Source organism: Vanessa cardui, chromosome 15 (assembly GCF_905220365.1).
Source record: "Vanessa cardui chromosome 15, ilVanCard2.1, whole genome shotgun sequence".
Taxonomy (NCBI): domain Eukaryota; kingdom Metazoa; phylum Arthropoda; class Insecta; order Lepidoptera; family Nymphalidae; genus Vanessa; species Vanessa cardui.
The window spans coordinates 167,264-184,934 of NC_061137.1; the positions used below are offsets into that span (position 1 = coordinate 167,264).

The window sequence follows — 17,671 nt, forward strand, 5'->3', positions numbered from 1 at the left end:
CTTTATTATATCTAGGCAAAAACTATGTAATGTAGCTCAGATAATGTAGTCGGTATTATGTGTGATTCCACCTCATCAGTCCCGAGTGTTTTTGTGCAACAAGAAAAATACGAAGACGCCGTCAAAGCCACACAAGCTCACCGAGCAGACCTCGTCAAAGGACGATCTGGGTCGGAGCCGGTCCGCTGCGGGCGTGTGAGTACACCTACACACGCTTTGTTTCGGCTTCGACTACATGAGCCACCGGCCGTAGGTAATGCTCGATAATGGGACATTATACACTCGTGTGAAACGACGGACGAGCGTAAATTAATACTCCCTCTAGGCCATTGAGACTAACGAAATAAGGCGGAGGACACACCGGCTGGGAAATTACGCGCCTATCCACCTGCCGCTGATAATACGCGCCGCGACGAGCCGACTCGCCTCTCCCCCCCCCGCCCGCGCCGCGCTACCCACACTCGCTCTATTCATTTCTACAATTAATCAAAATTAAATCAAACCCATCTCTGATGGCCGATACTGAAGTCTATCGCCGAGAATCAGAGTTCAGATTTCTATGGCAAAACGTTGAGTAGGCGTGTCTCCCGCGAAGAAATCTGGCCAATAGAGTGCGGTAACAAAATATCCGTATTGGCTATTAGTAGGCTCCGCCCGCCCGCACTGGGGGGTTACAATGTCGATTCCGAAACGGCGTATAGCCCTCACTCGTCGCAAGTTTTTGCGCCGTTTTTAGCATAGCGTTGCGGTTCACTTCTCAGTTCCAAAAGGCTGTGCGCTGTATCGCGAGGGTTGTGAATTAAGATTTTTCGATAGCGAGCGGTCGGAGCCGGTGTTTCAAGGGGGGTTTTCTCGTTTTTACAAAGCGACGGGCGGCGCCGCGGGCAGAAGCGCTCCGGACGCCGCGGTGAGCGCTCGTGTCGTGCTTCGTGGAAAATACGCGAACTACATTATTTTCGCGATTTTCCGCCATTTCGGAAAAATTACTTGTTTCGAATTCGATTTAATTACAAAAAAAATTGCGAACCCTAAACATTACGAGCGTTCAAAAGTAGACTTGTCCGATTAGTGTAGTTTGGAACTTTTAAACAAAGTGTGTTTTGAAGATATAATAAATTAGAAAAATCAAGGCATATAATCGAAATTGTGATATATTGTAAGAAAAATAAATAACGAACATGAAAAGGAGCAAAGATACATAGATAATGCGAAATATTTGAATCAAGAGTTGAGTAAATATCCAAGATGCAAGCGATGAGCGCAAACGCAAGCGCGCCCAGAGCGCCGCAGCGGTCGCCGTTTGCGATACAAGAGCTCCTCGGGCTGTCAGACAACCGCGACAGCCGAGAGCGGTACTTCGAGGGCCGCGACGGAGACCGAGTGCTGAACCTGTCGGAGAGCAGAGAGCCCAGGTCCGCTTACACGCCGCAGTTCCCGCTGCCGGCCTCGGTGGCGAGTCGAGTGGCGTACGCTGCCGCCTTTAACGCACAAGCGGCCGTAGCTGCCGCCTTCCTCCCGGGACCGCCGCTTCTACATCCACCACCTGGTAAGTCACCAACTTCCCTGGTAAATTAAAAGAGCCTTCAAATAGAGACGTAATCGATAGCGAAATACTACTAGGGACAATTCTTAGTCTAATTTCGGTTCACGGAACCTCTGTCCGCGTTGAACGCGTATTAAATCACACGTATCTCGTTATTCAAACAAAGGCTGAACACTGAAGCGGTCGCGGGCGCGGCGGCTGGCGTGTTTAATTAGCGTTTTTTCTTTATTATAATTAGCTCTTTAGTTCGAGACAATGCGCTTTGTGCGTGTGTCGGCGGCCGCGGATCGGGTTTCGGCGCGGGAGTGGCGGCAGTGTACACTTAGCCTTCATTATTGACTACTATAACAAAGACATCTCTGACGCTGATTGATATTTGACGTATTAAATAGACGAAATCTCAGCGAATTAATCGCTGATGAATGATCAGTAGCGCTGAGATCTGCCTGTCCTGATAACTATTTATAACACCGAATATGTGATTTGCGGGTAATTATAAATGATTTGCATTAAAACTATCTTCCTACAGATTATTGAAATTAAAATCAGTGTTATTGCTGCAGAGCGTTATCTTGTAATTACTGTTTGTAATGTTTTTAGTTTAATTTTCTTACTATAGAAAGAAAGAAAAGTTCATTGGATCAGGAAACACTGCAGTCAAATATATTCTGCAAACAAAATAAAATTCAAGAAAATGTAAAAATCAAAAGTTAAAAAATACCATGCAATAATTCTTTCCTGTAACTTATAAATTGTATTTAAATATGTTACTTAATAAAATACCAATACGTTAAGGCATCACAGACATTGTGTCGTTAAGATATCTTAAACGAAAGATTACAATAACATTACATTTAGGAGTTTCTAGCAGACAGGTATAAAAAACAAAACACATTAGTTGACATGTTATCGTATAAAAACCTGTTCGATAAGTTATAACAATATAATAATTATGTCCATAATTAAAGAAGAAAGATAACTACTAATTAATAAGTCTTAAACAACACACTTTTTTAACATTTTAATGCTATAAATATACCACTATATATATTCATAACTTAATAATAATATTTAATCAATCGTAATTATATAAATAACATAAGATTTGTCCGTTACATTGGAAGTTATAAAGGTTTTAAGACGGGCCCGCGCGCCGCCGGTAACCGAACGCAGCGGTGCCAGAGATCTCAACTCTACAATTTGTTTAAAAAACATTGCATTAATAGTTTAATATATTCTTTAAATGTTTATTCAAAGTTAATATTAATAAACACATGTTTATTTCATTTTATAATCAATATAATTTATTATTGACGCTATGTAATAAGTTTGACTTCGGTATAAGTTTAAAGATGAGAAGGTTCCTATTTATACGTGCTCTATATCATGAGGATTATGTTTAAATTTAAACATTACTGACTAACGTGATAAGTGATTACTTTTATTATTACATCGATGTATGCGATTTGTTTACTTCTGCGGTAGAGAACAGGATGATAGGATTTAGATTTATAATCACTATAAAGGTTCCAATGTGTCAAAGAAGAGTCCCCGGAGTGAACTTATTAACAGGAACACACCCGGTTAAATATTTATAATTATATAAGAGATGTATATTGTATATTTTATTATAATATTTTGTTAGGTAACTACATGTAAATTTTTGGGTTATAATCAATTATAAGATAAATATCCCGTAAATAATAACTATAATCAATTATCTTTATAAAAAACAATTTATTTTTATCTTTGCTCGAATAAATTCAGGCTGTATTATTGTGTTTTAGTTTATTACATTAATCGTATTCAATTGATAAAATTATTTTTAAATGTGTTAAATGTTTAAACTAACTAATAATAAAAAAAATAAGTTATTATTTTTCATAGCGGTAATTACATTTAAAACTACTTATAATATAATCTATTCCTAATATAAATTAGTAATATTCCTAACGTATCAAATCACAAGAATTCAGTCAGAGAAAAATATATATCTAATATATAAATTCTTACATCTTACGATTACAATGTACAATTGCTACAACGCCACTCGAAAACCCCTGTGTCTTTTTTATATTTCGTATATCATGTCTGTACAGATTTATTTAATTTAGTAGGTATATATATTTCTTTGAATATTTCATAAAATGTTAATATTCGTTTGTTTTTGCAAAAGTGCAAATGCGCGGATAAGTTTTTTAAGTGTCATGTTTATTTTATCAACATTAATTTGCAAACTCGTGTTTGATATCCGTTAATTATATATTAATAATTAATAAGTAGGTACCGTAAACGCGTAGACATTTTCTTTAATTTGAATTAATTTAAATAGTATTTGTAAGCAATAAGTAGAATTATCAAATTGACTTCATAATAAGTCATTCAATTAATTGATACATTAAATTGTGAATTTATTTACACATTATAATTAGAAATCATTACATAAAACTATGGAGTACTGATGACTCTGATACAGGACTACCTAAAGCCTGACTTTTGAAGACATTTTGTCTCCCATATTACCTTGCTTCCTTATACAATAGAGGTACATCAATGATATTCTTAATTGGTATTATTTATGTTCAATGATATAGCGGCTAACATAATTTAAAGTAATCGTCTTAATTCGACGATTTTATTTTCAAGCTACGGCGTTGCGGTTAAGCTACAGGCACAGCGCGTAAAGCCTCAAAAAACAAATGGCATTCTGTGCTGAGCTAATCAATACACGAAATGTATAAGTGCTTTGTTAACCAGCGCGGTAGCGGGTACCCAGCGCAGCGCCGGCGACACAAAGCGACCCTCGCCGTGCGCGCAGGCAACGTCTGCCCGCGCCTCGATAACCTCATTATTCCAGCGTACACGCTAAAATAAATTATTTGCGTTGTGAACTCTGGACTTGCTTTGCCAGTCAATACACGGAGAAACGTGTGTTTGTAAAAGTTTAATAAGAAACTAACGACTTTATGGTCGACATCTCACCTCGGGTTTAAAACGTTCGACTTCGAACCGCTACTAAAATGAATAAAGTTTACAATATGTAAACATAAACTTCAGATGTAATCAAATCTTCTCAGGTCTTCCAAAAGGTGGTAAATTTTTGCCTAACAATAAGCGAGTCAAATGTATCTATTTTATATAATGCATTTGAATAAGTATTATTATGATCGTTGATTTACACGAGTCTCTACATTAGAGCGCGCCAGGAGCCGTTGACTGATATATTGAAATGTATATTTTAAATAGTATCAATGATTAATTAAAATACCATTTGTACAAAACAGTCACTACTGAGTTACAAACATTCTTGTAAGAAATCTTTGAATAATGTATTTATGTTAACATATCAGGTGTAAAATTATGTAGGTATTTTTTATGTTTCACACGTAATAACGAAGGTTTTAAATTCCACCTCACTCTCACCCATAGTTTGTAATGATTGTGGATTCCTCGTGATGTCGTTATTGTCTTTGTTTTACTATTGGTTGTATGTTGGTTAGATGTTATTATATGTCGAGGTATAAATTAAATTATTTACTAATATTCAAATTGTATGAACGGGTTAATTTATCCAATTGGAGAACATATGTAAACATAATGAGTAGGTTATATTTAAAGAAGAGCTTGCGTTACAAACGTAAGCTTGCGATATTTAATGTTTTATTCATATTATTATTTGATAACATAAAATATCACCATCAGAATGAGGATTCATTGAGAATTCAAGATGGCCCAGTGATTAGAACACGTTCTTCCAAACGAAAGACCAAAACTCAAACCCTGGCAAGCAGGATTTACTTTAAATGTGTTGCACTTATTTTCATAATGTTATATTAGGTAGAAGAACAAAAGATTAACAGACCAATTCACAATGGAACTGTGTGGTGAAATATACTTCAAACAGTTATCTTATAAGACTAGGAAGTCTTTGCACAGACGAAGGAAAGTTGGTGCTTTAATTTTACAGTCTCTCGTTGTGTATTGTGTGCTGAGGTACATACAATATGCGTTGAAACGGCTACCACTACAGCGAGCTGGTAGTAAAGTTTGAGAGGCTTTATATAGTGTAACACCGTGAATTTATAAAGCTAACTAAAGATAATTACAAATTCATTATTATAATTGTTTGATATACAAAATAAGTATTCACACTGATATACTGTCTATCAGGTTAATTAAGTGGTCACTTGACAGATGCAGAAATATTGATAATTTCGTTATTACGCTGCGCTACAAACCTTGGAAATTCAAATGTTAACACTTCATTTTCTGCCTGTAATTAAACTAACAATAGTAATTGTTTTCTACAAGAATATGTAATCAGAGCTTGGTACTCAGGCTTGTACAATGTCATAACATTAGAAATAAAAAATAATAATACCAATGATAAAATCATCACAAAACGATTATTTCGACGTGTATATCGGCATTATATCGTGTATTTACTCGTACGTTGTGATACACTAATCTTACGGCTCATCTCAGCAAGTCTACTAATAATCTTATATTTAATTACATCGCCCGTAAGCCTTAATCGAACTGAATGCGAGCGTTTGCGGATGCAGTCAGTTCACACGAGACGATTTCACTTGACCAATATTTGTTGCTTAAACTACAAATTAATGAATTTTAATTAAGTATGATAAAAAAATCAATTAGTTGATTCAATTGATAGTATCAATTAACATATTTGCACACACAATTTTATACTAAGTATTTCACTCCAACACATGTTATAAATTAACTTCAAAATTTTACAAAATTAAGAGTCCATTAGAAAATATTTTAGTCCGTTTAGGTAATCAATCTAACTTGCATAATATTAAATGTAATGAAAGTTTAATTTTAAGAATTCTAATACCTATCTATAATATTAAAAACTATTTTATAATAGGTACTACCTACTAGTAAAAGTCAATTGTATAAAGTTAATGACTTTTTAAATAAATTCTAAGACAATAGCTTTATTTATAACCGACTTATATAAAGACTATAGAAACAAAAAAAACATCTTTATTAAACTTATCCCACACCCGAACCAAGGTCTTCAAGGTTTGGAGTGGCATCCACACGCTACATCACGCTGGGTACCACGATACAATATATGCAAAATACCATCAGACATACTGATATACCGACAGCTGATCTTTTTAATACTGAGCACTTGAATAATAAATAGTTAAAGCAAGTGACACTCCATTGTATATTTCCATATTCAAATAAGACTCTATGGACAGCTTGATCTCGGCTGCTCGAACATCTTCTAGCGCAAAGCGATCTAAGAATGGTTCGTGCACTCCGCCGTCTAGTCCAACAACAAGACCTATTAAAATATCCTCCATCAATAAAAAATATTATAAAGGAACACAAATCAACAGCGCGCCGAACTCACAAAGCCTCTAAACGGCTGACCACTAATTTATTGAGGCGTGTTGTAGGATATCAACTAACCCTTTATCAAACTGACAAATCTGTTGAATCCTTTATACGGAACCCATTGTGGAGCACAAAGACTGTCCTCGGAGGTGTGAGCCCTCCATGTCTTGTCTTTATTCCAGTTCAAAGCGAGTTTTTGCCCCACTTTAAGAGGTGATGCGGTTTGTGTTGACTAAGTACATCTACGGTATTATTACTCGGAGGCTTCTCGTCCCGCGCGATGGGTTATTAATAGATTGTTGTCTGCTCTGCCTTTAGATTAACGAATATTAAGCATATTAGCAGCAACAGAGTTGTGGTACAATTATATTATAGCTTAAGAGATAAGGACTACGTAATTCTAAATATCGAACATATTATACTTACCACTACGCTGGCTCAGATTATGGAAAAACCGACCCAATGGCCTTAAACGAAGACAATAAATTCAAATCATGAAATTGCGTTTAACTTGGTTAATTATTATATAATTCGGTTAAATAAAACCTTGTTTTACTTAAATGTGTGTTGAAATAAATGCTACCAAGCTACCTACCAAAGAGCAGCATGGTGAAACAAACTCCAAGCCTTACCCTAAATTTGAGGCTCGTTATCAGAAGGACATTTATAAGCTATGATTGTAGACAGTATCTGAAAGTTGAAAGATATTTGAACTTGGACAATGTCTCAGTAATAACGCTCTTGTAAAAAGAAGACTGGAATCTAAGTTTACTGTTGACAAATAGAACGATAACTCATATCACGGGATGACGCAAATCATTATTAATAATCCAGACAAAAATATCTGATAAGAATATGAGATTAATACCAGCTGAAGTAGTGCACTGTTTTCGTAGTATTTAGTCAATTTGTAGAGTCTATATCTGTAAATAAATATATAATTGTTAATTATGTTATTACAATATTAATCAACTTTATATCCATTTGTCTATATAATTAGATATATCATGACAAATCCACCGAATAGCATGTTTCCATTTATAATAAGCCAAAAATAAATAACCCGCTCTCGGCAATAATGTAATTACATATTTTCAATTTACCTTTATCGTGTATTTGAAAATTATAATTTAAATATTATTCAAAGTACAGTTTTTACAAGTACGTAGATAATATCTAATTAAATTAACTTAATGAAGTAATCAACAAATGATTTATGCAATATATAACAAGCTTAGACGAGGCCGTCCACCAAGATGGTACCATCTTCTGCATCATCGTTTTTGCTAGCTTATTCATTTACTGTTGACTTTTGTATTTATTCTCCAATTCTAATCATATTTTATACAAACAAGTGTGATGGATTGGCGTATAACCAAACCAGCATTTTAAAAATATTTTAATTTCGGTTTTAGGGGTCATATAAGATAGAAAGTAGTTCCTATGCTTGGCAGAGCCATATCATATGGGATGGGATCGAGCCTTTATGAATTTGAAACTTGAAAGACTAGTTATTAGAAACACAGACAAACAAATAGCCCGCGATAAATATATGAATGTACAAACGTGCTAATTCGGATGGATGGTTGAAACGTCGGCAGGCACCAAATTTCTGGTTCCGTATCGATCGGCGCGGGCCCGGAACGAATTAGACAAACACATTAGCAGTTTATTAACATACGGAACCCTGTTCTGACACACACGCACATATCTTGCCGTAACCCACGCGCCTGTTTATGTGTGCTTAGTTTATTTCGTCAATTAGGCATTGTGTGGAGCGGGCTTTAGACGTTGATTGAATTAATAAAGTAGTGTAAAGGAAGATAAATATCGGTTTAACTGGTGCTTGCACACTTTGAAATTACATATAAAGATATACTGTATTCTGTAGTGCTTAAAGTTAAAGCATTTTATAGCTATGGTTGGTTGCCATTTAGTAATATTTTAAATGTATTGTAGGTATTCTAACTTTTCAAACTAACGTCATAAGTCGTTAAGAATTTTCTTTTATTTATTTGTATGTACTATAAGTACTGTAAAAACAACAGTTATAGTACAGTACAGTTAAAACTATAACAGTCTTTAATATTCCACAGCTCAGAGACAAAGACAATTTCTCCTTTTTTAAAAGGTTTGAAAAGCTTACATGGCCAATTTTCATCTGACCCATTCCTCTAGGTATTTTCCTTTACATAAATTAGGCACATACAATTCAGAAAAGCCTAGAACTCAAAATCAACCGTTAATCCACATGAACGATCAATGGGTTATCAGGGCTTTATGGTAATCACGATCATTTATTATTAAAAAGGTCACGAGTATAATTTTCTCAAATTTAAGAATGAAAACAGATATCAAGGTGTTGTTGTATTATTTTTGTTGAAATTTATAACTGTCACTATTCTGTGACATTGCATTCCTGTTTGATAACACTGGCTCACTCATACTTTTCAATGGCTTTACAATATCGACGCAGAAACATAGAATTGACCTCTAACTAAACTAATTCAGTATATGTTGATATATGTGTAATTAATGACTGATCAATTTAACGTAAATGTTTTGTAATATCCTGATAACAAAATAATATAATTATTTTTATTCTAATATCACATTACGTTCCTCCTAATTTAACTATAATTGTGTATTTGATAATTTTACACCAAAATTTAACTTTGAGCTTCTCTTCACTATACATAGAGCAAGATAGAATGCGAACACAACGTTTCATCCACAAACGGATGTCGACACTTCTCTGAGTCTTCGTTTCTTATAGTAAGTACATTAGCATATCACATTTTTCTTGGTGGTAGGGCTTTGTGCAAGCCCGCCTGGGTAGGTACCACCCACTCATCAGATATTCTACCGCTAAACAACAGTACGTAGTATTGTTGTGTTCCGGTTTGAAGGGTGAGTGAGCCAGTGTAACTACAGGGACAAGAGACATAGCATCTTAGTTCCCAAGGTGGCTGGCGCATTGACGGTGTAAGGAATAGTTAATATTTCTTACAGCCTCATTGTCTATGGGTGATGATGACCACTTACCAACAGGTGGCCCATTTGCTCGTCCGCCAATCTATACGATAAAAAAACTTCTTTAATTAAAATATGATTTAATTGCAGCCTCACTGGTTGTTTAGCAGATTGAACACTTGGTGGTAATTACTTGGTGGTAGGGCTTTGTGAGTTGTTGTCTGGGTATATCCTATTGCTTCGTATATTATATCGCCAAGCAGCTATATTTAGTATCCAGTTTTGTATTCCAGTTTGACGGGTGAGTGAGCTAGTGTAACTAAAGGTCAACATTTTAGTTCCCATGGTTGGGGTACATTGGCAACGTAAGGAAATGGATAAAATTTATTATTACGGCGCCAATATCTATGGGCAGTTGTGAATGTTACTAAACTATAAGTGGGCCTATATACCTTTCTCCATCTGTCCTCAGTGGTTTGATATTAGACAGAAGAAGACGGCATTGTTTTAGTACTCATCCATAAGCCACATTTGATTATAGCTGAGACCGGTAGAAAAAACCGACTGGCTTAGTATTATAGTTGTAGTAGTATTCAATCGGATAAAAGTGTTTTATCTCACTGTAAACAAACGGACTAAATGCGAACGAATCCGCGGGAAACAGCAAGGTCTAAATATAAAAATTGCTTATTCATTATGAAGTAGAAAGATCAGAGGAATCCGGCATTCCAGCGTCATTGATAATTACAAATATTAGAATAACAGTGCAAACATCTTGAGTCGACGCGCGACTTTGCTCACAAGGGTCGGCTCTGCACACAGACACGCGCGCGTACATACACGCGGCCTGTGCTCGTGTGCACGTGTAATGAGCTCGTGTGTGCAGTTAACCCTTCGTTGTACAACCAGTTTGTTTGGTTATGGTCCAATTTATAAGATCCTTCACCATTTGTTTACAGTTAGGAGATACCGTATATAGGAAATCCATCGGATACAAGATTTTTTTATGTGTTACTCTAGCTATGGTATATGCGTATTTTAATACATACTTATAGCAGAACATAGTTTATAAAACAAACGTGATAAATATTAGAGGTTAGTCATATGTTTGTTATGTATAAATAACATGTATCCTTTAGAAATAAATTAATTTTAGATACATGAAGTTAGGTTAGAATGAAAGGCGAACAATAAAAACTGTTTAGTATTGAGACGTGAGTTGCGCGATCGCGTCAGCTCGTGGCACGCGCCAGGCGAAGTACTCGCGGGAGAGATTCGCGCGGAGGTGTGAAACGAGAGCTATTCGCGGATATTAGCCGCGCGCCCGCGCCCGGTACCGACAGCACGCCACTCGCCGAACACGTCGCATTTAATATATTTTTATATTACTAGTAAGTACTACTACTAACATTTTATCAGGAGTGGTTAAACTCAGATATATTGTGTATGTTTTGCATGTAAATATTTTGTAGGCTTAGATTTACAAAATTGGTTAAATTTTTAAATAAATTTAATTGATATTTTTTTAGGTCATTTATGTAGGCACATAGAACACTTGTTGGTCACTGCGGCCCTTGGACACTGGTGCTGTAAGGAATGTTAATTTTTCCTCATAGCAGGAATGCTTCACCAACTCCGGGAATTAAGATGATTTTCTTTAAGCTGACTGGCTCATCATTCTTTCTCATCATCTGGCTGGTCATTCTTCAAATTTGACCAAAACAATACCAAGTTTTGTTGTTGTGTATATGTTAATAAATAACAATGTATATGTTAATATATAACGAGTAGTAGCCTACCAAAACGGTCGCAAGATTTCATTCTTTCATCTAACTTATTTATTAATTGTAGCTGGTAACACCACAAAGCTGTATTTTTTTTTGTCAATGAATCTTAAATAACACAATACTTTTCATCTTACTTAGCATGCATTGTTTCTTTTATGAAACAAATTAACCAAAAAATATGCACAATGTGTTTATTTATTTACTACTCATGTTTCAAGGAGTAAGGAGCATATAAGGCCAAATTGTATGTTGTATAACGTTTGTTGATAGCAAATTAAACTTAATTAATAAAGTTACAGCTGTTTCTATTATAAGATAAAAAAGGTAAATAAATGCACCGCTAATAGTTTTTTTAAATACATGGGATGAAATAGTTATTTTTCTTACGAGCTCGTCTAAGTTGGTTTTTACTTAACTACTTTAATCGTTCCTACCATTTTTTTTTTATTAAAAACAATAAACTAAACTAAAACTTAACAAAATAAAACGTGGATAACAAAATAACATCACTGCTTGACTTTGGTGTCTGTGGAAGTTAATATGATACCAATTGTCAAATCAGAATTTGGCCGCATGTATAAAATTTTTTATTTACTTCACTTAAGCTATTCCATAAGCAGTTTTTTTGTAAGATATCGTTACTTGAAACATCGGGTAGCAATTGGTCACCAACGTGCACAGGCTACGGGGCTGTTGGAATGTTTTCCCTTACATTGCTCGACACGTCCTACAATACACCACTAACCTCAAATCAAATCAATTTTATTCAAGTAAACTTCACAATGAAGCGTTTTTGAATCGTCAATAATTAAATACTACCACCGTTTCAGAAAGCAGCTTCTAGCGAGAAAAAACGGCAAGGTTTATTACTAGAATCGGTATATTACTAAGATGCTGTATTATAATGATATATAAAGATAGAATAAGAAGACGTATACATTAGAATTAATTATTTTTACTTGGTCGTAATATTCCAGTTTGATAGGAGAGTGAGCCAGCATAAATACACAGCTCTTAAAGTGGCAATTGTCATAAGGTGATCATTTATTTTATCGTTATTATAGAGACTAAAGACATGGAGTTAGTATTCGTTGACATCTATCGAGGACACTCATTGTAATGGTGTATAGTTGACTGATAGAGCTTCGTTTGAGTAAAAGTTTAACTGCTGTGTGTCTTAGCTAAGCTAAGTTTCTGTAAAGTCTACATTACGAACAATTTCTTCCTAAGACAGAACATGTTTTGATTTGAAACAATTAATATTTCTTTAGTGATTTGAAACATTTGCTGATGTCATGCATTAAAGAGATAAAAGGTAATGAGGCCGATTTAAATTTGTTCCGCAAAAAAAATTGAAAGGAAATTATTATTCAAAGCATGTAGCTGCTGACGGTACGACGAAGGGAAGGAGGCATCTCTTCCTACCAACAGAAGTTTTTCTAGGCGTATGAATATACAGTTTAGGCATTGTCGGACCAGTTATGGGGCCCATCGCTAAAAGCGTGGAACTTATTAAGCCATATGTGCCCTCGTACCTCATAATTATGCAAATCGTTCTATGTAACGTCACCTTCCACTAATCACTGTTCCCTCAGCTGTGTGCCGCGTGTTACGGCAACACACCACTTGGGTAACACCGCTGATGAAGTCCTACTGATTATAATTGTGAACGTTTTTCTATATAGAAGGATTTTCACATGAGTAATGATTAGCATCATGCGAAAATAGGTCAATATAATTTCATAGAAAACCATTTTATTCGAATATAAAAAAATACTCCTTTGTAATGTATTAGCAACAGACTGTTAAACTTTTTTTTTGTTTGATGATATTTCAATACAAATAGAACAAAATAGTGAACGTTTTCAATAAAGTTCTGCGATGTATCTCGAGCGTATGATACGTCTATTAGACAATGCTAGAGCTGTAATGACTCTCTCGACACAATCTTGAATATCGAGTAACCGCCATCTGAATATCGGCCGCTGCGGCCCTCGACCGTAAATTAATTCCTATTTAGCTGTTTTCTGAATCTTAATATTCTAATCTATTATGAAATGGCTCTTGTGTTTCAAACTTACTGGAAATCATCCACGATATATGAAATATAAAAATATTCGACTATGTTTATCAATAAATAATTATTAATAATCCAATCAATTTAGATTTTATTTCATATAGTTTTAAAATTAATAATAATAAATTTATTGATGAAAACTGAACACACTTAATATTATTTTTGCTATCGATATCTAAAAAAACAAAAAAAAAATGACAATAAAGGACCGTCAATGTTGTACCAATATCTATAAGTAAACATATAATTAACTTATCGTGTCTATGTAATAGTTACGTCGGTATATCTCAACCGATATCTAATCAAACAACAGTCGAGAGCGCCTCTCGAACCGCTTTATTCTTCCATACAGATGTCAATCAACCTTTATATCCCAAAACCACAAATTTTAATTAAAAACTCGGCAGAAAAATCATCACTCGATCCCGTAGTACGTACGCGCGCACTTATGTTTATATCACAGTTATTTCGGGTGCAAACGTTAATATTTGTTGTGCAATTTCTCAGTTGCTCATGCGATGTGGTGCGTGAGGACTGAGGTGTTAGGTGGCAGGTGGTAGGTGGTAGGAGTAATAATACGAGGGCCCGAGCGCGCCTCGACACCTCCGCACAAAGCCGCCGCCCGCTAATAGCTAGTTTCACACTACAAGCTCGGCGCGCGGTCGTGTCTGCTTACTTTTCTTTTCGTTCATGTAATTGAATGGCTTTACATTTAACTTGCGGCTATTTTGACATAACTAATATTTATTAGATAATTTGTACAAGGTTACAAACGATTATATATTACACATTGTTTTAAAAAATTGTAAAAATAGAAAGCGATGTCTTCGAAGCAAGAATTTTTTGGAAGTTTGAATAGAAGCCGGCAGCTCTAATTGAATTTGGACGCGACTACGAATACAAGTTATAATACTGTTTACAAATATTTTTTAAATTAAAAATAAGTACAAACAAACCAATTCGAAGTCTTTAGATGTCAACAAACTGACACTTGACGACGTATTCTTTCAAATTAAGTTCTATCGCCACAGATATAGAGCTGAAATTCATTTACAAAAACCGAACGCCTCCCTCGTCTCTAATTAGCCTGAAAACGAAACTATCTCACCTACACTTGAAATTACACTTTATTTTGTTAGTGTTTAGATTTAGTTTCGAACGTCGTTTAACTAACAATAATAGAGGACACTCGACCTCTCGGCGTCGCGAGATTTCCCGCGGATTTTACTTTTTTCCTCGAAGTGCTACTATGGGATCTGTTTGTATACTCACCAAGACTTAAAAGGCGCCCAAACTATACTTCCTCCAGTGAAGTGTCTAACACTTTAACTTGAAGTATCGGTGCGTAGAATCCAGGCCAAAATGTAACTCAATTTTAAGGCTGTTCGGTATTTAGTAGAATTACATATATGTTTGTATGTCACTACGGAGTATATATACAATACAACACCGCAAGTTATACGAGTATAAACAAGCATTATATATGATCTTTGTTATAAAATGATTTTATTTTATAACACTTTTGTATTATTTGATACTACCAGTGCTGATGTAATGCTTTTTATTTACTTTTGTATAATTAAGTGTGAACTAAGCGGGGTTGCTCCTCGTATGTTGCTTCCATCTCAATGTGTCTAATTAGATTGTTTTTGTAGAAGTCGTCAAGTCGACCGCGATAGCAAACTAGATGGAGATATTGAAACTGTCAACGGTTCGAAACTATCTACAATACGTTAAGTTCTCAGCTTATTTAAATATTATTATATTCCTAATAAGACGAATCTTGAAATAATATTCAAAATTTGTGCTAATATCTGCAAACGCCAACCAAGTATTAAATCAGCGTGGCGGAGTTAGCACTGAACCTATAAAACCAGAGCTCATCAACAGTGGGGCATTCGTTGTAACACAGATCCTTGAGAGACTTGTGTCGTTACTTTTTATATAAAAAAATCACCAAAAAAATGTATCGATTCTATATTTCCCGAATCATAGCAGCCTTATTATATAACGAGGGTTCCAATAAAACTCAACTTTTGGCAAGCATTTTGGAGAGTCAGCATACAAAGGTGCTCCATCCCTGTCCGACGCGCGTGACTCTCGTATCCTGCCTCTCGGTCGGTCTCGGAAAAGTCGGAAGCGACGATTATGATAATGCTCCCCCGGGCTGAATATAAATTGGGCGCTTATTTACAATGAGTTATTTAATTCGAGCGCTGTATGATCTTATTATGGAAATTTTATTAACGTTTATGGATTATTATGTAGTTATTTCAGCGTTTCGCGATCATTTGAGCACTTAATGACTCACTCGTAACGCAATCACTATTTTATGACTATTTTAACAGGACCCGGAATTAAATTTCTCCTTTTATATTAATTTCTACCATTTCGTTTTATTCCATGGAGGTGCGCACCCTTTGTTCAATTACCCGCGGTGACGGGCGCTTACTAAATATATTAAACGTTATATAATGTATTAATATTAAACGTATATCGATTTTGTAAGCACTGTACGCGCAACAGTCTCTATCCATCATGAGAGAATATACATACATTGACACACATATGGTAAGCCTGCCCGTGGTCGGTGGCACCAGCTGTATGACCACCTCGCCCTGTAGCGTTTGTTTGTCACCAGAGCAGTATCACTCTGAGCACTCACTTCCAAGCGGAACGCACCCCGAAAAATCCATACGCCGCCCGCCACCCTCGCCCTCCCTCGCCCGTTTTGGACTTTTTAAGCCAAGATGGCTTAATTTTCTTCAGCCGGCGTTATTTCTTAAAAACTCCATTAGTATCGCGTCCGGGTCGCCACCGGGGCCGGTTCACGCTGGATTAGCATTTGAGATGGCCGATTTCTATACGCGTATTTTTTTATTTTTTCGCGGAGGGGAATTCTTTAGAGGTTTGTTTAGAGTGCTTACTGTTGCAAGTACTTAATTACGTGCCGAATTTCAAGTTCTTAATTGCTTCTATGTTTTATTGCGATTTTAATTTCTAACGACTCGTTTAATGTTTGCGAATTCGGTGTCTGGATTCGTTACTGGATTGTGTTCGACTAAAGTTAATTATGTACGCGCTTGAGTACCTACACATGTATACTAGCTGGCGAAACCGGAGGCTCGAAAATTTTATTCCATTTTTATACGTTTTCAAAATAAGTTTTAGTACCGCGCATTTTATTTTCGTTTTTTATATTTATTTCGACATTTCGATAGAGCACCGACTGCGGTCGCGAGCTGTCTGACAATAAAAACGCATGATTGCGGCAAAATTTGGTCAATGTATGTAAAACATACGTCACGTGAAAAACATGTAATTTTAACGTACACTTTAAAAGTAAACAACGCTTGAGACGTACATCCACTGTTTATATTTTGTTTGCGTCATTTATTTCGTGAATTGCAAGTATTTTCAAAAGGACAGAGATTTTTAAAGCTTAGTGTAAAACTTCAATTGGGTTAGTTCGTGGGCGCGGAACGGCCGCTGGCGTCGTCATTGTCAATTAACCTGCCTCGAAACTGCGCTGACAATTACAAGTTAAATATACCACGGACCGCTCGCCCATGTAAAGTTGTTATATATTTAATTCTCATGTATGATTCATCTTTTAAACACCATTAATATAAATGCTAAGATTTCTTAGAAATTGCATTTGTCTCGTGCTACATACTACAACGAACTGTTTATCGTGATTACGATAAACAGTTCGTTACATAGTTGATCTTTTACGTTCGTGCAATGAAAATAAATTAAAACACTTCAAACAAAATAGCAGTAATATCTAAGAGTTGTCTATGGTACGCAATGTCTATGGTACGGATTCTTGAAAAAAGGTGACCGTATTCAATAGAACAACATTGAAATCATATCATATTTCATTCTAGTATGCTCTGATGAGCACTTTTAAAT

The 17,671-nt window shown here is 35.5% G+C and overlaps 1 protein-coding gene across 3 annotated transcripts in view; it reads left to right on the forward strand.

Moving 5' to 3' along the window:
• The first annotated feature begins 722 nt into the window (after positions 1-722).
• LOC124535814 (visual system homeobox 2-like) overlaps positions 723-17,671 on the forward strand; it is a 98,504-nt gene continuing 81,555 nt past the window's right edge. The window contains exon 1 of one of the 3 annotated variants that reach the window (XM_047112175.1): positions 723-1,546. In XM_047112175.1, coding sequence (XP_046968131.1) covers positions 1,246-1,546 — 301 coding nt within the window. In that variant the 5' untranslated portion in view covers positions 723-1,245. The remainder of the gene's footprint in view (positions 1,547-17,671) is intronic. The other 2 variants (XM_047112174.1, XM_047112176.1) reach the window with 2 other exon arrangements.